General features: G+C 40.1%; 1 protein-coding gene across 4 annotated transcripts in view; it reads left to right on the top strand.

Moving 5' to 3' along the window:
- VAV3 (vav guanine nucleotide exchange factor 3) overlaps nucleotides 1-17,261 on the top strand; it is a 218,184-nt gene that overhangs the window by 129,992 nt on the left and 70,931 nt on the right. For all 4 annotated transcript variants that reach the window (XM_082227827.1, XM_082227824.1, XM_082227825.1 and 1 more), the window contains exons 13-15: nucleotides 55-140; nucleotides 951-1,083; nucleotides 1,598-1,707. In XM_082227827.1, the coding sequence (XP_082083953.1) occupies nucleotides 55-140; nucleotides 951-1,083; nucleotides 1,598-1,707 (329 nt within the window). The remainder of the gene's footprint in view (nucleotides 1-54; nucleotides 141-950; nucleotides 1,084-1,597; nucleotides 1,708-17,261) is intronic.

Raw genomic sequence — 17,261 nt, forward strand, 5'->3', positions numbered from 1 at the left:
AAAAGATGCTGCCAGTGAACTCTTAAGTAATTTATGCTATTCTTACATTTTCAGAACCAGTCACTTTTACTGTATGGACGACCACAGGGTGATGGTGAAATAAGAATAACAACTCTGGACAAAAGGGCAAGGCAGGATAGGTGAGCAGAGTATGAGGCTCTCTTTTTTAAAACAAAACAAAACAAGGTGTGTCATTTACACTAGATAAATGCTCTTGAAATATGGCAGAAGAACTGTTGTGTATGTTAAATTGTTGTGCAGCAATAGGTTTAATTTACCTCCATATTTTGAATAAAGCTCAACTATATTAGGACTGTCCTGATTTTTGAAGGTTTTGTTTTTCAAGCAAAAGGTGCCATTTGTTTGCAGGCAGAGGCAGTGCTCCTTAGGCAAAAAATGTTCTAGCTGCATAACTGCCTTCTCTTAGCAAGTCACTTCTCAAGGCAGGGATAGTTATATTGCACATATTACTGAGGGTTGCCTTCTTTAAAGTAGTTGCTGTACTTGTTCTACCCCATCCATGTGTACCTTGAAAGACTGATGAAATGTAAACTCTCCTAGTGTGGTGAGATCATGCTTTATTAATAGGTTCCCCACACTTTTCGACTGAACCTTAAATTTATCCTCTGTGAATTTTGATCTGTAATATTCTTTCAATATTCAGATATTTGACTTAGATATTGGATAGCAATATTTAAGATCAATATATTTAGCAACATTAGAAGGTTTTTGCCATTTGATTTCCTGCAGAACCTGATAGCTGACATATGACCATGGGATTTAATGCATGACAATGGCATGTAATAGCTGCCATGCATTGATATGTGACATTTATCAATGTGCTGTACATATAACACACCTATAATGTGTGACATTTGCTGTTGGAATTTAGGTAATATTGGAAAAGACAGCTTATGACATCTGATCATATTTTATTTTCTGGTTCACAGGCATATATTCTTATTTGACTTGGCTGTAATTGTATGCAAACGGCGAGGTGATAATTATGAAATGAAGGAAATAATTGATCTTCAGGAATACAAAATAGCCAATAACCCCACCACAGATAAAGAGAACAAAAAGGTAAAAAGTATAGGATTTTTCTTCATCCGTAAGATGTTCTGCTGAAATTTGTAGAGCTTTGCAGTATTTAAGAGGTTTAAAGCATTCCCTTCCATGTTTATTTATCCACAAACCCCCATCAGAAATAAATGTCTTGTTTACTTTTTATAAGGACCTTTTTATGTGGGTGGAGGGCCCCCCCCTCAAAAACATAATGCCTGGAAACTTGAATGCTATTACCTTATTCTGCATAGTGTTTCGAATGGCTCTAAAATGTGTATGACGACTGAGTAGACACATATGAATGAATGACTGAATGAATGAATGAATGAATGAATGAGTAGACACATATAAATTGTGTTGTATGAAGCTTTGGAAACACACTAAAGCTTTATGTAAATGCTAGCTATTACTGTTATATATTAATCATTGTAGTTGGACTGGAAATAGGCAGTGTTTAGCCTTCAGAAGTTCTGAAGCAGCTGCACATGAATTCTTCATAGATAACCTTTGCATTGCCTTGTGCTTTAAACAGTGGTCTTACGGCTTCTACCTCATCCACATACAAGGCCAAAATGGACTAGAATTCTACTGCAAAACGAAAGATTTGAAAAAAAAGTGGCTGGAGCAGTTTGAAATGGCACTGTGAGTATTGCACATGTAATTAATTTCATAATGCACCAATGATTTGACAGTGTTTATGACCATGCAGTCATTTCAAATATACTTGCCTCGAAAGCCTCTATGCTGCCAAAAGCGAAATTCTTCCAAGGAAAGGAAGAGGGAGCTCTAAGCTATATTTTGGTAGCCCGCTTTCCTCTAAAGCTTGTGCCTTAGTGCTCCAGTATCTAGGGAACATATTAATGGATTTAGCAATAAATATTTAACATAATTGTGGCTGATTTTGCTATCATTGCCTTGGTAAACTAAAATGTATTACTAAGGGAGATGGGGATGCTGGCATTTTTCCTAGTGGCTTCTAACTAATTTATTATGTGGTATTTGGATCAGGTTTCTTGGTTTTATTAAATTTATCTTCAAGGATTTGATTCTCTGCTGTTTAACACAACAACAACAACAGTTTATGTATTACAGAATCCTTTCAAATAAATATAAAAAGTGTGTGCTGCATATTGGAACTATACCTGTTTTGTATCTTATGTTCGCCAACAGCCTCTCCCCCACTCCGCCCCCCCAATCAATTATTATGTAATTTCTTTGTTTTCTGATTTACTTCATGAAGTACCAAATAAAGCTCTAACAATAAATAAATAAATAAAACTCTTAACAATAAATAAAAAAGTTAACATGTGTTGAGAGGCGCTGCTTTGTAGCTTAGGAACAAGGGATTTCCAAGGATTTCCATTCGACTTCAGTACAGAAGATTTACACCTCCTGGTTCAATTGTCATTAAATCATAATTATCAGTAAACCTGGATTTCATGTGATGTGCAGTATGCTGGTGTTCGCTGCTCAAAAGCTTCTGCTTTTCTCCTCTCTCTGCTCCTGTTGTTGGCACACAAGGGAGGAAACAAACCACATAATGGCTTTGTGATAGGCCAAGTACCAGCCATGGCTTCCATTTCTGGTTTGTTTGGAAGGAAACTGTTATGTACTGAAGTTCTCACCCTGGGCCAGCAGGGGGATACTGTAGATGGTTTTCACTCAGGTCCACATATGCAAATAAGGGATTGAAAGTGACATTCAGTGATTGGATAGTTACAGAAAGTGGTTACTGTTGCGTTCTAGTGAAGCTCTATATAAGCAGGCTGGCTGAACCCTTCAGTTCAGTTCTGTTCTGGCCTGTGAATAAACAAGAGCTGTTTGAAGAATTGCTGTGTTGTCTGATATGTTCACCCACAACTTAACAGAAACATACTTCCCATACAGACTAGCCCTGTGCCCTAAGAGCAACATCAGAGACACTGCTCTGTGTCCTTCCACTATTTAAGGTGTAACAGGTGAGCGCAGGAATAAGGGCCTTTTCAGTCATGGTGTGTATACTACAGTGCATCCAGTTATGTCTGGCTTGATACTTATTTATTACATTTTTATCCATCCATTCCTCCAACAATGTCAAGGTAGCATGCACTTCATCCTCTTCACAGCCCTGTGAGGTTGGTAAGGCTAAGACAGAATGAATGATCTAAGCTTCACAACTGAGTGGAGATTCCAACCTGGTTCTCCCCACCTCTAGTCTGAAACCCACACTGTTGCACCATGTACTTGGCAAGCAGTAAAGATGTGGGGTTATTTCAGCCTGCATTTGGGTCGTATGATAAAGGATTTGGGACCCAGGGGCTTAGTTTGGGTTTCATATGTTGTTGCAGTTTGTTTTTTTAAAATTCACTGCCTTGTTACATGATTGTTAGGCAGTTTAGTTTGTGAGGTAGTTTTAGTATTTGTACCCCCATATTACCGTATTTTTCGCTCTATAAGACGCACATTTCCCCCTCCAAAAATTAAGGGGAAATGTGTGTGCGTCTTATGGAGCGAATGCAGGCTCCTTGGCTTCAGCGATAGCAACACGAAGCCTCTGAAGTGCAGTGGGAGCACTCCCACCGTGCTCCGGAGGCTTCGTGTTGCTTTCGCTGAAGCCTGGAGAGCGAGAGGGGTCGGTGCGCGCCGACCCCTTTCACTCTCCAGGCTTCAAAGATAGCCGCCTGAAGCCTCCGGAGCACAGCAGGAGCTCCCGCTGTGCTCCGGAGGCTTTGGTTTCCTTTCGCTGGAGGGAATGTGCCCCTTCAGCTAAGGCGCAGCACCCCTTCAGCTAAGCGGGAGGAGAAATGGAAGGGGCTCCGTTTCTCCTGCCCCTCCGCTGAAGGGGCGCTGAGCAGAAAGGGGAAGATTTTTTTCTTCTTCTTCTTCCCTCTAAAACATGGTGTGTCCTATGGTCGGGTGCGTCCTATAGAGTGAAAAATATGGTATATAGATGGGCAGCCGAGAAAGAGTAGCACCAAATCAATTCACGCCAGGGAGTCCTCGTACGTAGCTCAACCTTTAAGTTATTATTTGACACCAACTTTGCTTCTGATGATGACAATATAAGGAAGTGTTGCTTCTGCTTGGGTAATAGTTTCTTTTTCCAAAAGCTAGCACTTTATCATGTGTTCCAAAACGGAGATAGCAAGAACTTGATTATTTCCACCAGGAGCTTTAATACATCATGCAGCTCAAATGACCCAGCAAGCACATTGCATACATTTTAAGTGAACCAACAATTGACGCTGTGAGTGATTTACTTAGCTTCTGCTGCTGTTTTGATGAAGACATTAGTGCTTTTAATGCCTTCCAGTTGTCTGCTTTCCTGCACGTATGCTGTCAGCTATTAAAACCTCACAGGCTTGTAAAAGTGTTGGGCGTCAGCCAACAAGCAGCACTACTCATAACCCTCCTTTAGTAAAGGTGATTTGTTGTTGTTGATTATCATAACTGAATAGAACCAAGGGATTTGGAGGCTCACTATAGCTTAATGCGCTTGACTTCTCTGTGGGTTCCATTTTGGCTTACTCTGGATTGAAAATTAGATTAGCGGTTTCCCAGCCAATGCATTCCTCTTGGGGGCCCTGTCCACACCAAACCTGGCTGAACACTCTTCTTTAAGACTGACAGCCTGCAGTCTAAAGAGCACAGGTCCAAAACAATCTACAGTGTTGCTTTCTAGGCTGCATTGGTACTTTTCACCTTTGTATATCAAAACACGTAATGCCTATCTTTCAAAATTTGGCAACCACTAATGTTCAGTATGCTCAAGTGAGGGATATCGCACATACATTCCCATGCAACTAAAGCTCTTCCACATCCCCTTATGGATTTGTTAAAAGATCTGTTATTCTACGTTCCCTTCTCCTCCGAACACTTAGGAAGCAAAAAGAACTTACATCACATTTGAGAGGCTGGCTCCAAATGAGGGATATTTGGGATACACACTATTATTCTGCTTTGTTTGTTTCTGATTCAAAACTTTAAAAAAAGAGCATTCAGGCTCTCTGGGGGAAAAAAGCACATAAATTTCTTCAGATGCTGTAATCTATGTGGGGACAGAAAGCACGAACCACTTGCTGTTTCTTGTTTGTGTTTCTATGTTTAAGGATAATTTTTTTAATTATCTGTGTTCTTAAAAAAAAAAAAGCAACTCAAACTACCCCAAACTCCAAAAGAACATGGTCATCTCCCCAAGCCAATCTGAGGCACAGAAAAATGACCATACCTACATCTCCAAAATGCCTTGACACCAACCTCCACACCCAAAACACCCTTCTCTTTCCCTTCCTTGGCAAGGGATGGAGACTGGAGTAGAGGCAGGGGGCATGTGGAGAATGGAGAAAGGCTTGTCCCTTGCTTCCCTTCCTCATTCACACACTAGCATGCCGATGAGTGGTGAACTGGGGTGCAAAAGTGTGGAGAACTATTGGACATGCAGGTCTCCTGAGAGCTGTTGACATTGACTTACTTTCTTTCCTAAATTACACTGCTGACTTAGAGCAGTGGGTTTAGTTATTCTGTTGTCATTCAGAGGGCTGTGTTCCCATTTCAGGGTTCGCCTGATTGCAATCTTTCCCCTGAACCTTCAGTCAGTGGATCAAGGACAAAGACCTATAACTGAAAAGATTGTAGAATTGTGGGGCTGTGGCCATCTTGAGGCATTTCCAGCGTGTCTTGAATTCTGGTGCCTCGGGTGCCACCTATGAGTGCCTATAATGAAAGCTGGCCTACAAGTTGTACCAGCCCTGAATTTTCCTGAAACTGAGCAGTGGCATGAAAACCGTTACAGACAAGCAGGAAGATGTTTTTTTTGTGGGGTTTTAAATCTGTAATTATGCGATTTTAAATCACAGCAGGTGTGTTTGTGTGAGCTGTCCTTTCCCTGAGCTAACTCTACTCACTTCAGGCTTTGATACTGAAAGTAAATTCAATTGGGTGAAAATAAATCAGAGAGAAGCATTCTGTAGGAGTGCTCAGCACAACCTGCTCATATGTCCCTCTACGCAGGGGTAACATTCAAAAGACCCAAACAAAGAAGAATTCACGATGTAAAAGGCTGGCAGACACTGTGACATTAAATAATGTTTTGGGGGAAATGATAACTTTGTAATACAGATGAGCGTTGGGAGCTGGACAAATTCATAATAATTATGAACTTCATCAACATCAGGGTTTTTTTCCTTAAAAAAATTGTTTTAATCATCGCTGAGAGGATCAGGAAGCAGTATAGGTTAGTATGCAAGTCAAGGATTTAAAATATTGATTTACTGGCAGTATATTTTCTGCACTGTGTTATTCCCACACACGGACCACACATGCATGCACTCTTGCTCTGCTGTGCAGTGAACAGATGGTTTCACTGAGCTGTTCACAATTACATCCGGATAGCTTTGCTTGAGAGCCTGTGGATGCTTGACTTGGGACTTATCAGAGTGTAAACTCAGCATGTAGTTTACCTCAGAAGCTTTCTATTTCAATCCACTGTGCAGCATCTTAAGCTCTCACTTAGGTTAAATTTCACCTGTCATGATGATGACTAGCTCATTCATTTCTTTAGGGTCTTCTGGCTCTTCCTCACAACCCTGCTTAATCCTCTCTGAAAATTTTTTCATCAGCAGAATTTTCCACTTCATTATTCAAGCTCTCTTCCAGGCCATTAAAAACCAAACATTTTTCTGTTTTCACATGGTGATGTCTCCTTCCAAGATATGCAGAAGAAAACACTGTAGCAATACCTTACCAAACATTGCTATCTTATATAATAATAATATGCATTATATCTCTCCTCCTGCATTCCTTGGCAGCCTGTTCCTATGACTATAACCATGGACTGTCAACTGCAGATGGCTCAAAATAGAGCAGCACAGCTTTAATGTAATGGCTAGCCATGTAAAATGTATTTCACCAAATACTATGTTGTGCTGATTTGGATTCATTGCAAGCATTATAATATTAGCCCATTTTCATAGTGGCTGGGAACAGGATCAGTGTAAACTAAAGATGAACATTAGGGCTGGGCAATATATTGATATATCAGTCCATATTGTGATATCAGTTTCATAGTTTTTGACCTGGCAATATATTGCTAATCATGATGTGTGTATACAAAAATCACAATGTGGGAAAACTATGAAGCCAGCCTATGCCTCTACATAGCTCTATTCTTATTTCAGACATTGTGATATATTGGTATGTCGTGATGCTTAGCAGTTGATATATCATGGTGCTGAAAACCAGATATTGCCCAACCCTAATGAGCAAAGCATGTATTGCATGTACACACCTGTGCTTATGCATACAATTCTGAAATCTTGAAAAACCTCTATTAAAGGGGAGAAATTGTGACATTCAGTGACAGTCAATTTTTGTGTGCATTTAAGCTTCATGCTCCTTAAGGACATTTAAAGATGAAATGCTTCAGGTGCATCATGGTGTTTGGTGCTCTATATTTTTATTATTGGAATAAAAACAGGATGTAGATTTTAAAATAAGCCTTGACATTTTCAGAGCCTTCCAGTGTAATTGGTACACTATTACTATAAAAGCTTCAATATCCAGTTCAGTTTGATGGATATGAATCTAAGAAGGGAGTAGAATTTCCTTTTTAAAAAAGTATGCTAGATTGACAGAACAGCAGAAGGAGGGGTGCTTACTGTGCCTTCATTTCTTATGCTCCTTGCTCTACTTTTTTAATATACCAATCAGGTTCAAGTTAAACCAACCCTTTTCTTTAAAAAATACATATGCATAGCAACTTCTTCTGAGGGAATATTTGATCTCTGACATATTGAACACTGACGTCTTGAATTAAAGCTGTTAGTGTTAATATCAGTGCACGTAAAAAGCCTGAGATATAGGCTGAATTCTCAGAACAGCATGGGAAAGCACTTCATGTTTAACACTATGATAGATTTACATTTATGCTTGCTTTTATCCTGGTGAAATTCAGTCGTCCTTGTTACTTTTTTTCCAAGATATGTTCTGTCACTTTTTGTGAAAGTGATTTCTAAAAGAAGTGGCGGGGAGGGAAAATCATCTTTAATTGCAGATAACAGCCTCCCCTCCCTGAGGTGCTGTATTGTGTGAGTTTTAGGTACTGATATAGGAATGTAATAAGGAAAAGGAGACACGTGAGAGTGAAAATAAGGCCTCCTTTTCTCTCAGGATGGCTAGGGGTAATTTGAAGGTTCACCGTGTTGTAATGGGCAAAAGAAAAAGAAGTAGCAGCATTTCTTTGCTGTTATTAATACTTAGAATTTATTGGTCAGATATTGTTGTGATGATTGACTGTCATAGGCCCCTGGTTCCATCAGGAACTGGCATGATTTGCACCCCCAGATTTAAGAGGAGGAAAGAACCGACAGGGAGCTGGAAGGTGGGCACTCACTGATGGAGTAGAGATCCTCAGCTTGTGACTCTAGATCCCAGGAGAGCAGGAAACTGCCTCGGTCCTGTATACCTGAAGGAGCGTCTCCACCCCCATTGTTCTGCCCGGACACTGAGATCCAGCGCCAAGGTTCTTCCCTCATTGCGAAAAGTGAGGTTACAGGGAACCAGACAAGAGGGCCTTCTCGGTAGTGGTCCCCGCCCTGTGGAACGCCCTCCCATCAGATGTCAAGGAAATAAGCAGCTATCTTATTTTTAAAAGACATCTGTTTAGGGAAGTTTTTAATATTTAATGCTGTATTGTTTTTAACACTCAATTGGGAGCCGCACAGAGTGGCTGGGGAAACTCAGCCAGATAGGCAGGGTATGTATGTATGTATATATGTATGTATGTATAAATAAATAAATAAATAAATAAATAATTAAATATTATATTTATTATGCACCTGGGGTGAAGCAGCAGCTTGTAGGTTGTAGGTGGAGTTTTAGTGGGAAAATAAATAAATATGAAAAGGTTAAGGATTTTCTCCCTACTGTTTTCTCCTTAAACTTTCAGCTTCTTGACTGCGTTTGATTAGGTACTGTGTGTCTAGTTAGACCATGAAGCAAAATGCTAAAATAAGGCTTCTCTATTTAAAGCTTCTCTATTTAAAGGAGCTGGGTATCCCTCCTTCTTGATGGCACAGTTTAGTCCTTCAGATTTCCGAACATGTGCAGAGATAAAGGTAAACTAGGGCTTTTATTGATCAGCATTTTAGTTCAGCATAGGACCAAATCTTGAGTTATGTCGTGCTCTATAGGCATAGCATAGCACGTGGTTGTTCTTCTACAGCTGAATTTAACTGCAAAGCTGGGCAAAGTGCCAGTGGCGTAGCGTGGGTTGTCAGCATCCAGGGCAAGGCAAGTAATTTGCGCCCCCTAACCCGTGGATTTTAGCAGTGAGCCAGGTAGGGGCAGAGAGCTGCGAGTGCAAGTGTGCCCCCCCAGATGTTGCGCCCGGTGTGGCCAGCCCCCCTGCACCCCCCACGCTACACCACTGCAAAGTGCAGGATAACATGCAAACCCCTAATGTGGGGTTAAAAAGCAGTTATTCAACAACCTGTCAGGAAAAAGTTGGATGTAGTTTGATAAGGTCTTTATCCAGCAGTGGATTGGTATGAATGAAAAATGGTGCCTTCATATCTCTCGGTTATTACAGTCCATAGATTGTTACATGAATAAATCATTGTGAACCTGAATTGTTCTTCCATAGGAAGAAAGAGGCTAAAGCATGGTCATTAGCTTGATTGAAACAATGCACTACATACCCAGAAAGCTAGCAAGATTAAATCCTTTAATCTCTAAAAGGGCAGCCACCCTATGATCAAATAAGCAAATTTTCTTGCAAAGTCTTAGAAGTAAATTGCATTCTCTTGATCAAAAGCACAGTTTACTTGTGATACAGTTAATTTAATTAGGCAACATGCCTTTCTGCCAGAAATCCTTTGATGTGACAAATCTGGGATGTATGAGTATTAACATATGGAGACTTGATTGATTGATTAATTCAGTAAATGCTGTTCTTCAAAGATTATTTCTGAGCTACAGCTAGGAAGTCCCAAACATAACAAAGAGAATTTCTCCAGAAGAGAAACATTTTGTGGAAATGTTGAGAGATGTTGTGGAAATATCCCTTCTTGCATCGTATGTCTTCCGTTGGTTTATCAATATTACCCGTAGACAAATACTTACGTTCTTCTATATGTGTGTATTGTTTTAGTTTCCAATTATTATAATAACAAATGACAAATTGAAATATTACCCAGTCTCCTGTGGTTTTGTTGGTGCATGGTGGGTGGCATCTGCAGAAATGGGCTGGAATGTAAATTTTGCCTTTGTCTGGGAATGCATAAGTAGCACTCAGTTTCCATTGTGTTTAAGAACCTCCAGTGTGCGTTTCTGTTGTTCGAGTACATTGCCCCTATAAATGAGGGTTGCTTCTGTGAAGGTTTAATTAGCAAAAAAGAGACCTAGAGAATAGGTAAATTAGCGGGTTCAAGGGGTCTCTCTTCCTATTTTCTGTACGACATTGCCTGCCCAGCAATCTTTTCTCTTTGACCACACATGTTCCCTGTCAGCTTTATATAGTTCGTTCTGTTTCTTGGTCTGGCGGTGTTCTTGCCCATCCTGAGTTTGATGTTGCCGAGTTTCAGAAATGAACTCTCCCTCATAAGAAATAACTAGTAACTGGTCACCCACTTATCCAGGGTTGAGCTCCATTGAATTCAGTGGAACCTAGAGACTGGATAATATTTTAATTTGCCATTTGTTGTTATAATAATTGGAAACTAGCACAGTGCACCCATATAGAACAACATTAAGTATTTGTCTATGAATTCAGTGGAACCTATTTCTTAGTAGATGTATATAAATTGAATTGTTTTAAATTCTGAACAAAACCCCTTTGCATTTTGGCTAGACTTATAAATAAACTGTGGCTTTTTCTGAGCAAACTCCCCCTCCCTTTTCTCTCCTGTTCCCTAGAAGTTGGGGACTTCTCCCCTTTCAGCTTTCTAGCCCTGAGCAATATCCTTGATAGGTCCTCGTGTCCTTCTGGCATGTGAGTACAAGCCCATTCGATCACTTCAGTATGTAGAACTTGAATTTTCCAAGTGTCACACAGTGTTCGTTCCTCATTTACAAGGAGTCATTGCTTTAGTGTTGTAATATCTGTGCTCTGGAATTCCCTATCTATTGACAGCACTGAAAAACTTTTATATTTCTGTGAGCCTATCCAGTCAGATGATTTAGTTCTGTTTGTTTTAAATGTTTCATTGGTCTTTATCTTTGTTTTTAACTATGGTTTTGTGGGTTTTCAAATTGGATTTTCGAATATTTTTTAAGCCTGATTTATATTTTTTAACAAGCATAAAATAAACAAAGACAGGCAATCTTATTTTTAAAAGGGAGGATTTAAAAACATCCCACTCAATGAGGTCACCGAGCCAAAGGCATGGCAAAAAAGAAACGTTTTTCCTGGTGCCTAAAGCTATGTAATAGTGGCACCAGGCAAGCCTACCGGGGGGAGTGTTCCACAAGTGGGGAGCCACCACTGAAAAGGCCCATTTTGCCTTGCCGCCCTCTTGACCTCCTCAGGAGGGGCCAAAGAAGAGCCTCAGTCAACAGTCACAAGGTCTGGGTCAGTTCATATGCGGAGAGGCAATGCTTGAGGGATTGGGGTTCTGACCTATATCAGGCTTTATAGGTTAAAACCAGCATTCTGATTTGGACCCAGATCTAATTGGTAGCCAGTGCAGGTGGGCCAAGATTGGTATGTGCTCAGACCATCTTACTCCGGTAAGCAATCTGGCACCAACTGCACTGTTTGGTGGATTTAAAGTCACCTTTATCTGTGGGCAAATATAGCTATTCTTCTAATACAGAAACACAAGACATCTCTTCTTTCTTGGAAAAGACCCCAAAAGATGGGAAAAGGTGTTATCAGAACCCTAGTGTTACTAAGAAAACCAAACAGCTCCCCACACACTGGAACTAGAAATCATTTACTACTGAAACAGACTGCAAGCAACGTAGTACAGCATGACTTGGCCAGAGAAAAACAGGAAGTTAGGCAAGAAGTTGCTTGGATCAGACAAAAAAAATAATGGAACAAGCAATCTCTTAACTAAACAACATGGATAGGGTACAGCTCCACCTGCTGTTGGAGGAGATTAACCACACTTTTGGTATTTAATGCATTCATCAAATTCACATGCTGTTGCCATTCCATCAAGAAAAAAACACCTGTCTTGTTATTTTTCATTATCTGAAGTGGCTCTTAGAGTCAGATTTTTAAAAGTCTTGAAGGGAATTATACGTTTTATGTTGCAACGTATATATAATATATTTGTTTTTGACAAGTACACTACTTTAGACTGCTATGCTATAGCTATTCACCTTAGCGTCTTGTTTTTTATGTCCTTGAGACCTTTATATTGAGGGGAGCATTCAGTGATGCAGATCTGTCACTTACAGTTTGAAGTGATAGATTCCAAGAATTGTTTTATCATGTGATCTACAGTTTATATTGACTAGGCCTAAGCTTACTTGTGTAATCATGTCCTTTTGAACCAATGTTTCCTTTGGACTAAGGTTTAGTTAGGTTTGTTGTGAAAACAACAACAAATAACTTATTTCATATTGAAATTTTAGGCAGAAAGGTATTTCCTCCCTTAAATACACTCCCCCCCCCACCAGTTGTTGGGGGAAAATTAATTAAATTGAAATTACTTGACATCTAGGTGGGAAGAGGTGAGTTGTTAATTAAGTGCCCTAGGAAAGCAATTTTTCAAGATTTAATTGAAATGTTTGTAATGGGTTTAAGCAATGACTCTGCTGCGGCCTTGACATGGAAAGGTGAGAATGTGCATGGGTTTTAATTGCTGAAACTTGGTCAGTATTGAATAGCTGCTGAAGAACCACCAGCTTAAGACAAAAAACCCCCGAACAACAATGGGGTGGGATAGAATAGGACACGATTCAACTCTTCAAATGCATCAGTGGGAGCAACATAAGTAAGAGAGAACAAATTTATTTAGGCTAAAAAGGAATTGTGTGTATACAAACCAATGGCTATTGGTGGTCTTTAACAAATTAGGGCTGGGAATAGGATTTTTTTCTTAACTATTGGCGCTGAATATCTCTGGAATAGTCTCCCTAGAAGAGCTTTGAGAGCTAAGTGACCTTGAAAGCATTTTACCTTCAGGTTGTAAATAGATACTCCTCCAGTCCCATGTGGTGAATAAGAATCACCTCCAGGCAACAGTGCAAGGAAGCATTATACAAATTCGATTTTTGCTTCACTTAGGCTACAAATGGCTTATATGTATGGGTGTATGGGACACCATTATTTCCTCTTCCACTGGTGCCTAGTTGTTGGGTGTGGGAAGAGAAAAGACAGAGAATATTTGGTCACAGAGCTTAAAACAGAAATGAAGCTGAGTGATACCCATCAGTAGCCCAATCTTCCAATTAACAGGGCCTTTTTACATTCTGTCTTGGGTGGTGCATTAACAGAACAGATGAACAGAAATTCATGACTCGTGATATTATATTTTTGGGACAGGCTCATTCAAGGAAGGAGCCTCCTATTGCAAGTTTGCAGGATAACTTCACCCCACTAGCAGTTAACTTGAAGCAAGGCTAGATAGCAGGGTTTGCTGCATGTGTGGGAACTTAAGGCCCACATGAGCTGTTGATTATTTCAGTATCTTATTTCTAAAATTACTCCCTCGTGACAATAACAGTGTTTCTCCAATACACAATTTTGGAATTGCAGCTTTAAAAACTTATCATTCACTTTGCAGTGCAATGCTTCACTTTGGCCCTATGTCAAACTGAACTTATTTCATTATGTAATGGGTTTCCTAGCATGTTAGTGTCATCTAAAGCTGTATCTCTCTCTCTCTCTTTCAAAAAACCTTTTGCGTGTCAGATCCATATTTTTTTTAAGCAGCTAATGTTGAAACGTGGTGTATAAAATTCTTTCTCTAGCAGAAACACTGCATGGAAGGAAATAGATTTTTTAGTGTTACAGAATCTCTGCAGGAGGGATTTGGACATGTTTTATTTTTAGGAACTTGACCTTCTATGGGAATGAAGAGATTTTAATATCATTCCTCCCAAAAGAATGAAAACCCATTGTACTGTACCTCACAACCCTTTTCTAATAGATCATCCTAGGATAAGTTATCAGATACCAACGCCTATTTAGGATGATGCATACAGGAGCTGTGCATGATAAAGTGTTACAGATGGAAGTACAGTTGCTTTTTGGTGCAATCTTAGTTGTAACTTCTAACTGTGCATAGAAGTCTAAATCTGATGATAAGTTAAACCATGTTATCTAGTGCTATCTGGAGGCTACATACTATATCTAAAGAGTTGAGCAGATTTGGCAACAATCATGATTCCTGGTTGTATAAGTGCCAGTACATTTGCTGCTGGTTCCCAGGAATTCAAAATGCATTTCTCTACTTTTTGTGTTAATTTAGGCCCAACCTAAAGCCCAATTGCCATCTCAATCTGACCCACGCATGGTCCGAGAATCAGTGTGTTTTTACATGAGTAGAATGTGTGCTTTTATTTAAAGTTCATCTCTGGGTTATTTGTGGGGCATAGGAATTCGTTCACCCCCCCCCCAATATAGTCCGGCCCACCACATGGTGGGACGGTGGACCAGCCCACGGCTGAAAAAGGTGGCTGACCCCTGATTTAGGTCTAAACTCGCACATTAGCTCAGATTTTGGTGTTAAGACATCAACCGATTCTGTAGGATTGAGGTGAATTGGGTATGCTTAGACTGGTAAAGAGGAGATTGAGAGGAGATATGATAGCCACATTCAAATATCTGAAGGGCTGTCACATGGAAGATGGAGCCAGCTTGCTTTTTCTTGTTCCAGAGGCTAGGACCTGAACCAATGAGTTTGTCAGAAGAAAAGAGATTCTAACTAAACATCAGGAAGAGCTTTCTGACAGCAAGAGCTGTTTAATGGCGGAACAGATTGAGGTGGTGGACTCTCCTTCCTTGGAGGATTTTAAGCAGAGGTTGTTGGATGCCCATCTGTCATGTATGATCTATTTGATATTCCTGCATTGCAGGGGCTGGACTAGATGCTGTTGGGGTCCCTTTCAGCTCTACATTTCTATGATTCTATGGTGCCAACCAATTCCCCACCCCACTGGTGGAGAGAATTTGGGGGGGAAGGGAAAGGCAATGACCTTCCCTCTCACTTCTCTTTGCAGATGGAATGGGCTATGTTGAGTTTACGTTAACAGAAAATTTAGTATGAACTCCAGGAATTAAATGAGAGGCATTTTTTCCTCTTAAGTAAAAAGCATATTAAGGATATTAGTGAATACGGGCTTACCAAAAGGTATAAAATAAACAAAATAGTTTATGCTATAAGATGCTAAAAACACATTTATCCTCAAGTTACGTGGTATAACTTGGCCTTTGTCATTTCCTCTATTCTCTTATATCCGCAAGTGGAGTAAGCTTATGCCCCAAGAATTAAACTTCTTGAGTATTAAATATTTTGGCTTTCATTGCAGGAAGTATTGAAATAACGAAACATTTCAGAAGCTCTCCCAGTAGGAAGTACCCGAATAAATTTATGATTTGACACATCTTGCTCTTGTGTTTCATATCACATTATTTTACTCTCATCAGATGTGACATATAATTTGACTGCATAAACCACTGTGACACAATGCATAATGCCTGGTCAAATATTGAAATGAGCAAAAGAGCTTTCAAGCCCACAGTTAATGCAGCATTATAGTGGTTTGATAAGGATTTTCCTCCTTCCGTTTGTAGGAAAATTGGATTGGAGGGATTTCACTTTCCTATCTGCTTTTTATTCTGTCTTCAGCATTTTCAGTGTCCATCTTCCTTCACGGTGGTATTGATAGGACTTGAACATGAAACCTAAGGCGGGGATTGCAAACTTGTGCCCTCCAGATGTTGTGGACCAGATGTTGTGGACCACAACTCCTATAATCCCTGACCATGGCCTCATGGGTGTTGGAGTCCAACAACATTTGTCTGTAGTCAGCTCTGGCTAACACAAGGAGCTACGTAGAAGACCCAGCAATGAAGCCTCTTATCGGCAATTGGCCAAAGTGGGCTTTGTGCTCACTGGTTTTAGCAAGAAAGGTAGACTGTCATCTGAGAGGCTGTCCTTATATCTCTCTTGCCTTTAGAACACCGAGGTGTGGCTAATTACGTAAAAGTATAAATGAGACATTAAATTTGGATCTAAGGAGCTGAGCAGATTCAATCACGGAACTCTTGATGTGAATCCATATAATAATGATGATGATTTTATTTGTGCCCTGCCCATCTGACAGGGTTGCCCCAGCCACTTTGGGTAGCTTCCAACAAAATATAGAAACACAGTAAGACATCCAACATCCAGAGTCCTTATATATAATGCAAGTAATTGTGTAGTATTGAATCATAATATTTCTTTAATCCATGGGAAAAGGGTGATTAAATAACATGGAAGTTGTAGGAGAGCTTGTGAATGTTCCCACAAATTGATGGTTTTCAGCTGCATGTGAATGGAGGCTGAAGTATTGATTCACACTGTCTTGTGTGAATCAATATTATCGAGCAAAGACTGTGAAGGGAGATGGGGGCTGTGGGGTGAGATTCAGATTTAAGACTGTGGTTTGGTGAAGGTGGCCTCTGTTTCACATTACTTGTTGTTGCTTCTTTTGGGGGCTGCCCTGAACCGTTTGTTGCCACTACTGCCATTTCCAAACCCAGGGACATGATCTAGTCAAATATAAGCACTCTTTTAAGTTGAATTCAGTGCATGAAAATCTAAGATCTAACTTTCCCATTAAAATCTGTGGAACTTCAAAGTGCTTTAGGTGTGAATTTGCAGTGTGTGTTTCCGAAACCCACATTGTGGTTGCATTTCTGCTCTTGAGAAATGAGCATAGTGGCTTACTGCCCAGTGAAGCAATTTTCACTGAGGAAGTTTGTATTCTTAACTCCCCAAGTTTTAACTTGCTTCGCTAGCTTGAAGTCGTACAGCCCAGCCATAAGCCTGCCACTTCAATGAGACCTAACTCAAGAAACAAGTCTTGGAAAGCGGAGTAGAAAATGACACGTTGTTGATGTTTGTTATTGGGTACATTTGCTGTTGCATATTGCATCTTTCTCTTCCATTTTGTGCTGTTAGTTCAGAGCATGCCCAAAATTGTATAGCTTAGCTGACCAGTAGATCTCTAGATCAGGATGAACCCAAGCTGTCCTCCTCCTCCTCTTCCTCCTCTCC

Source organism: Podarcis vaucheri, assembly GCF_965113315.1.
Source record: "Podarcis vaucheri genome assembly, chromosome: 6".
Classification (NCBI taxonomy): Eukaryota; Metazoa; Chordata; class Lepidosauria; order Squamata; family Lacertidae; genus Podarcis; species Podarcis vaucheri.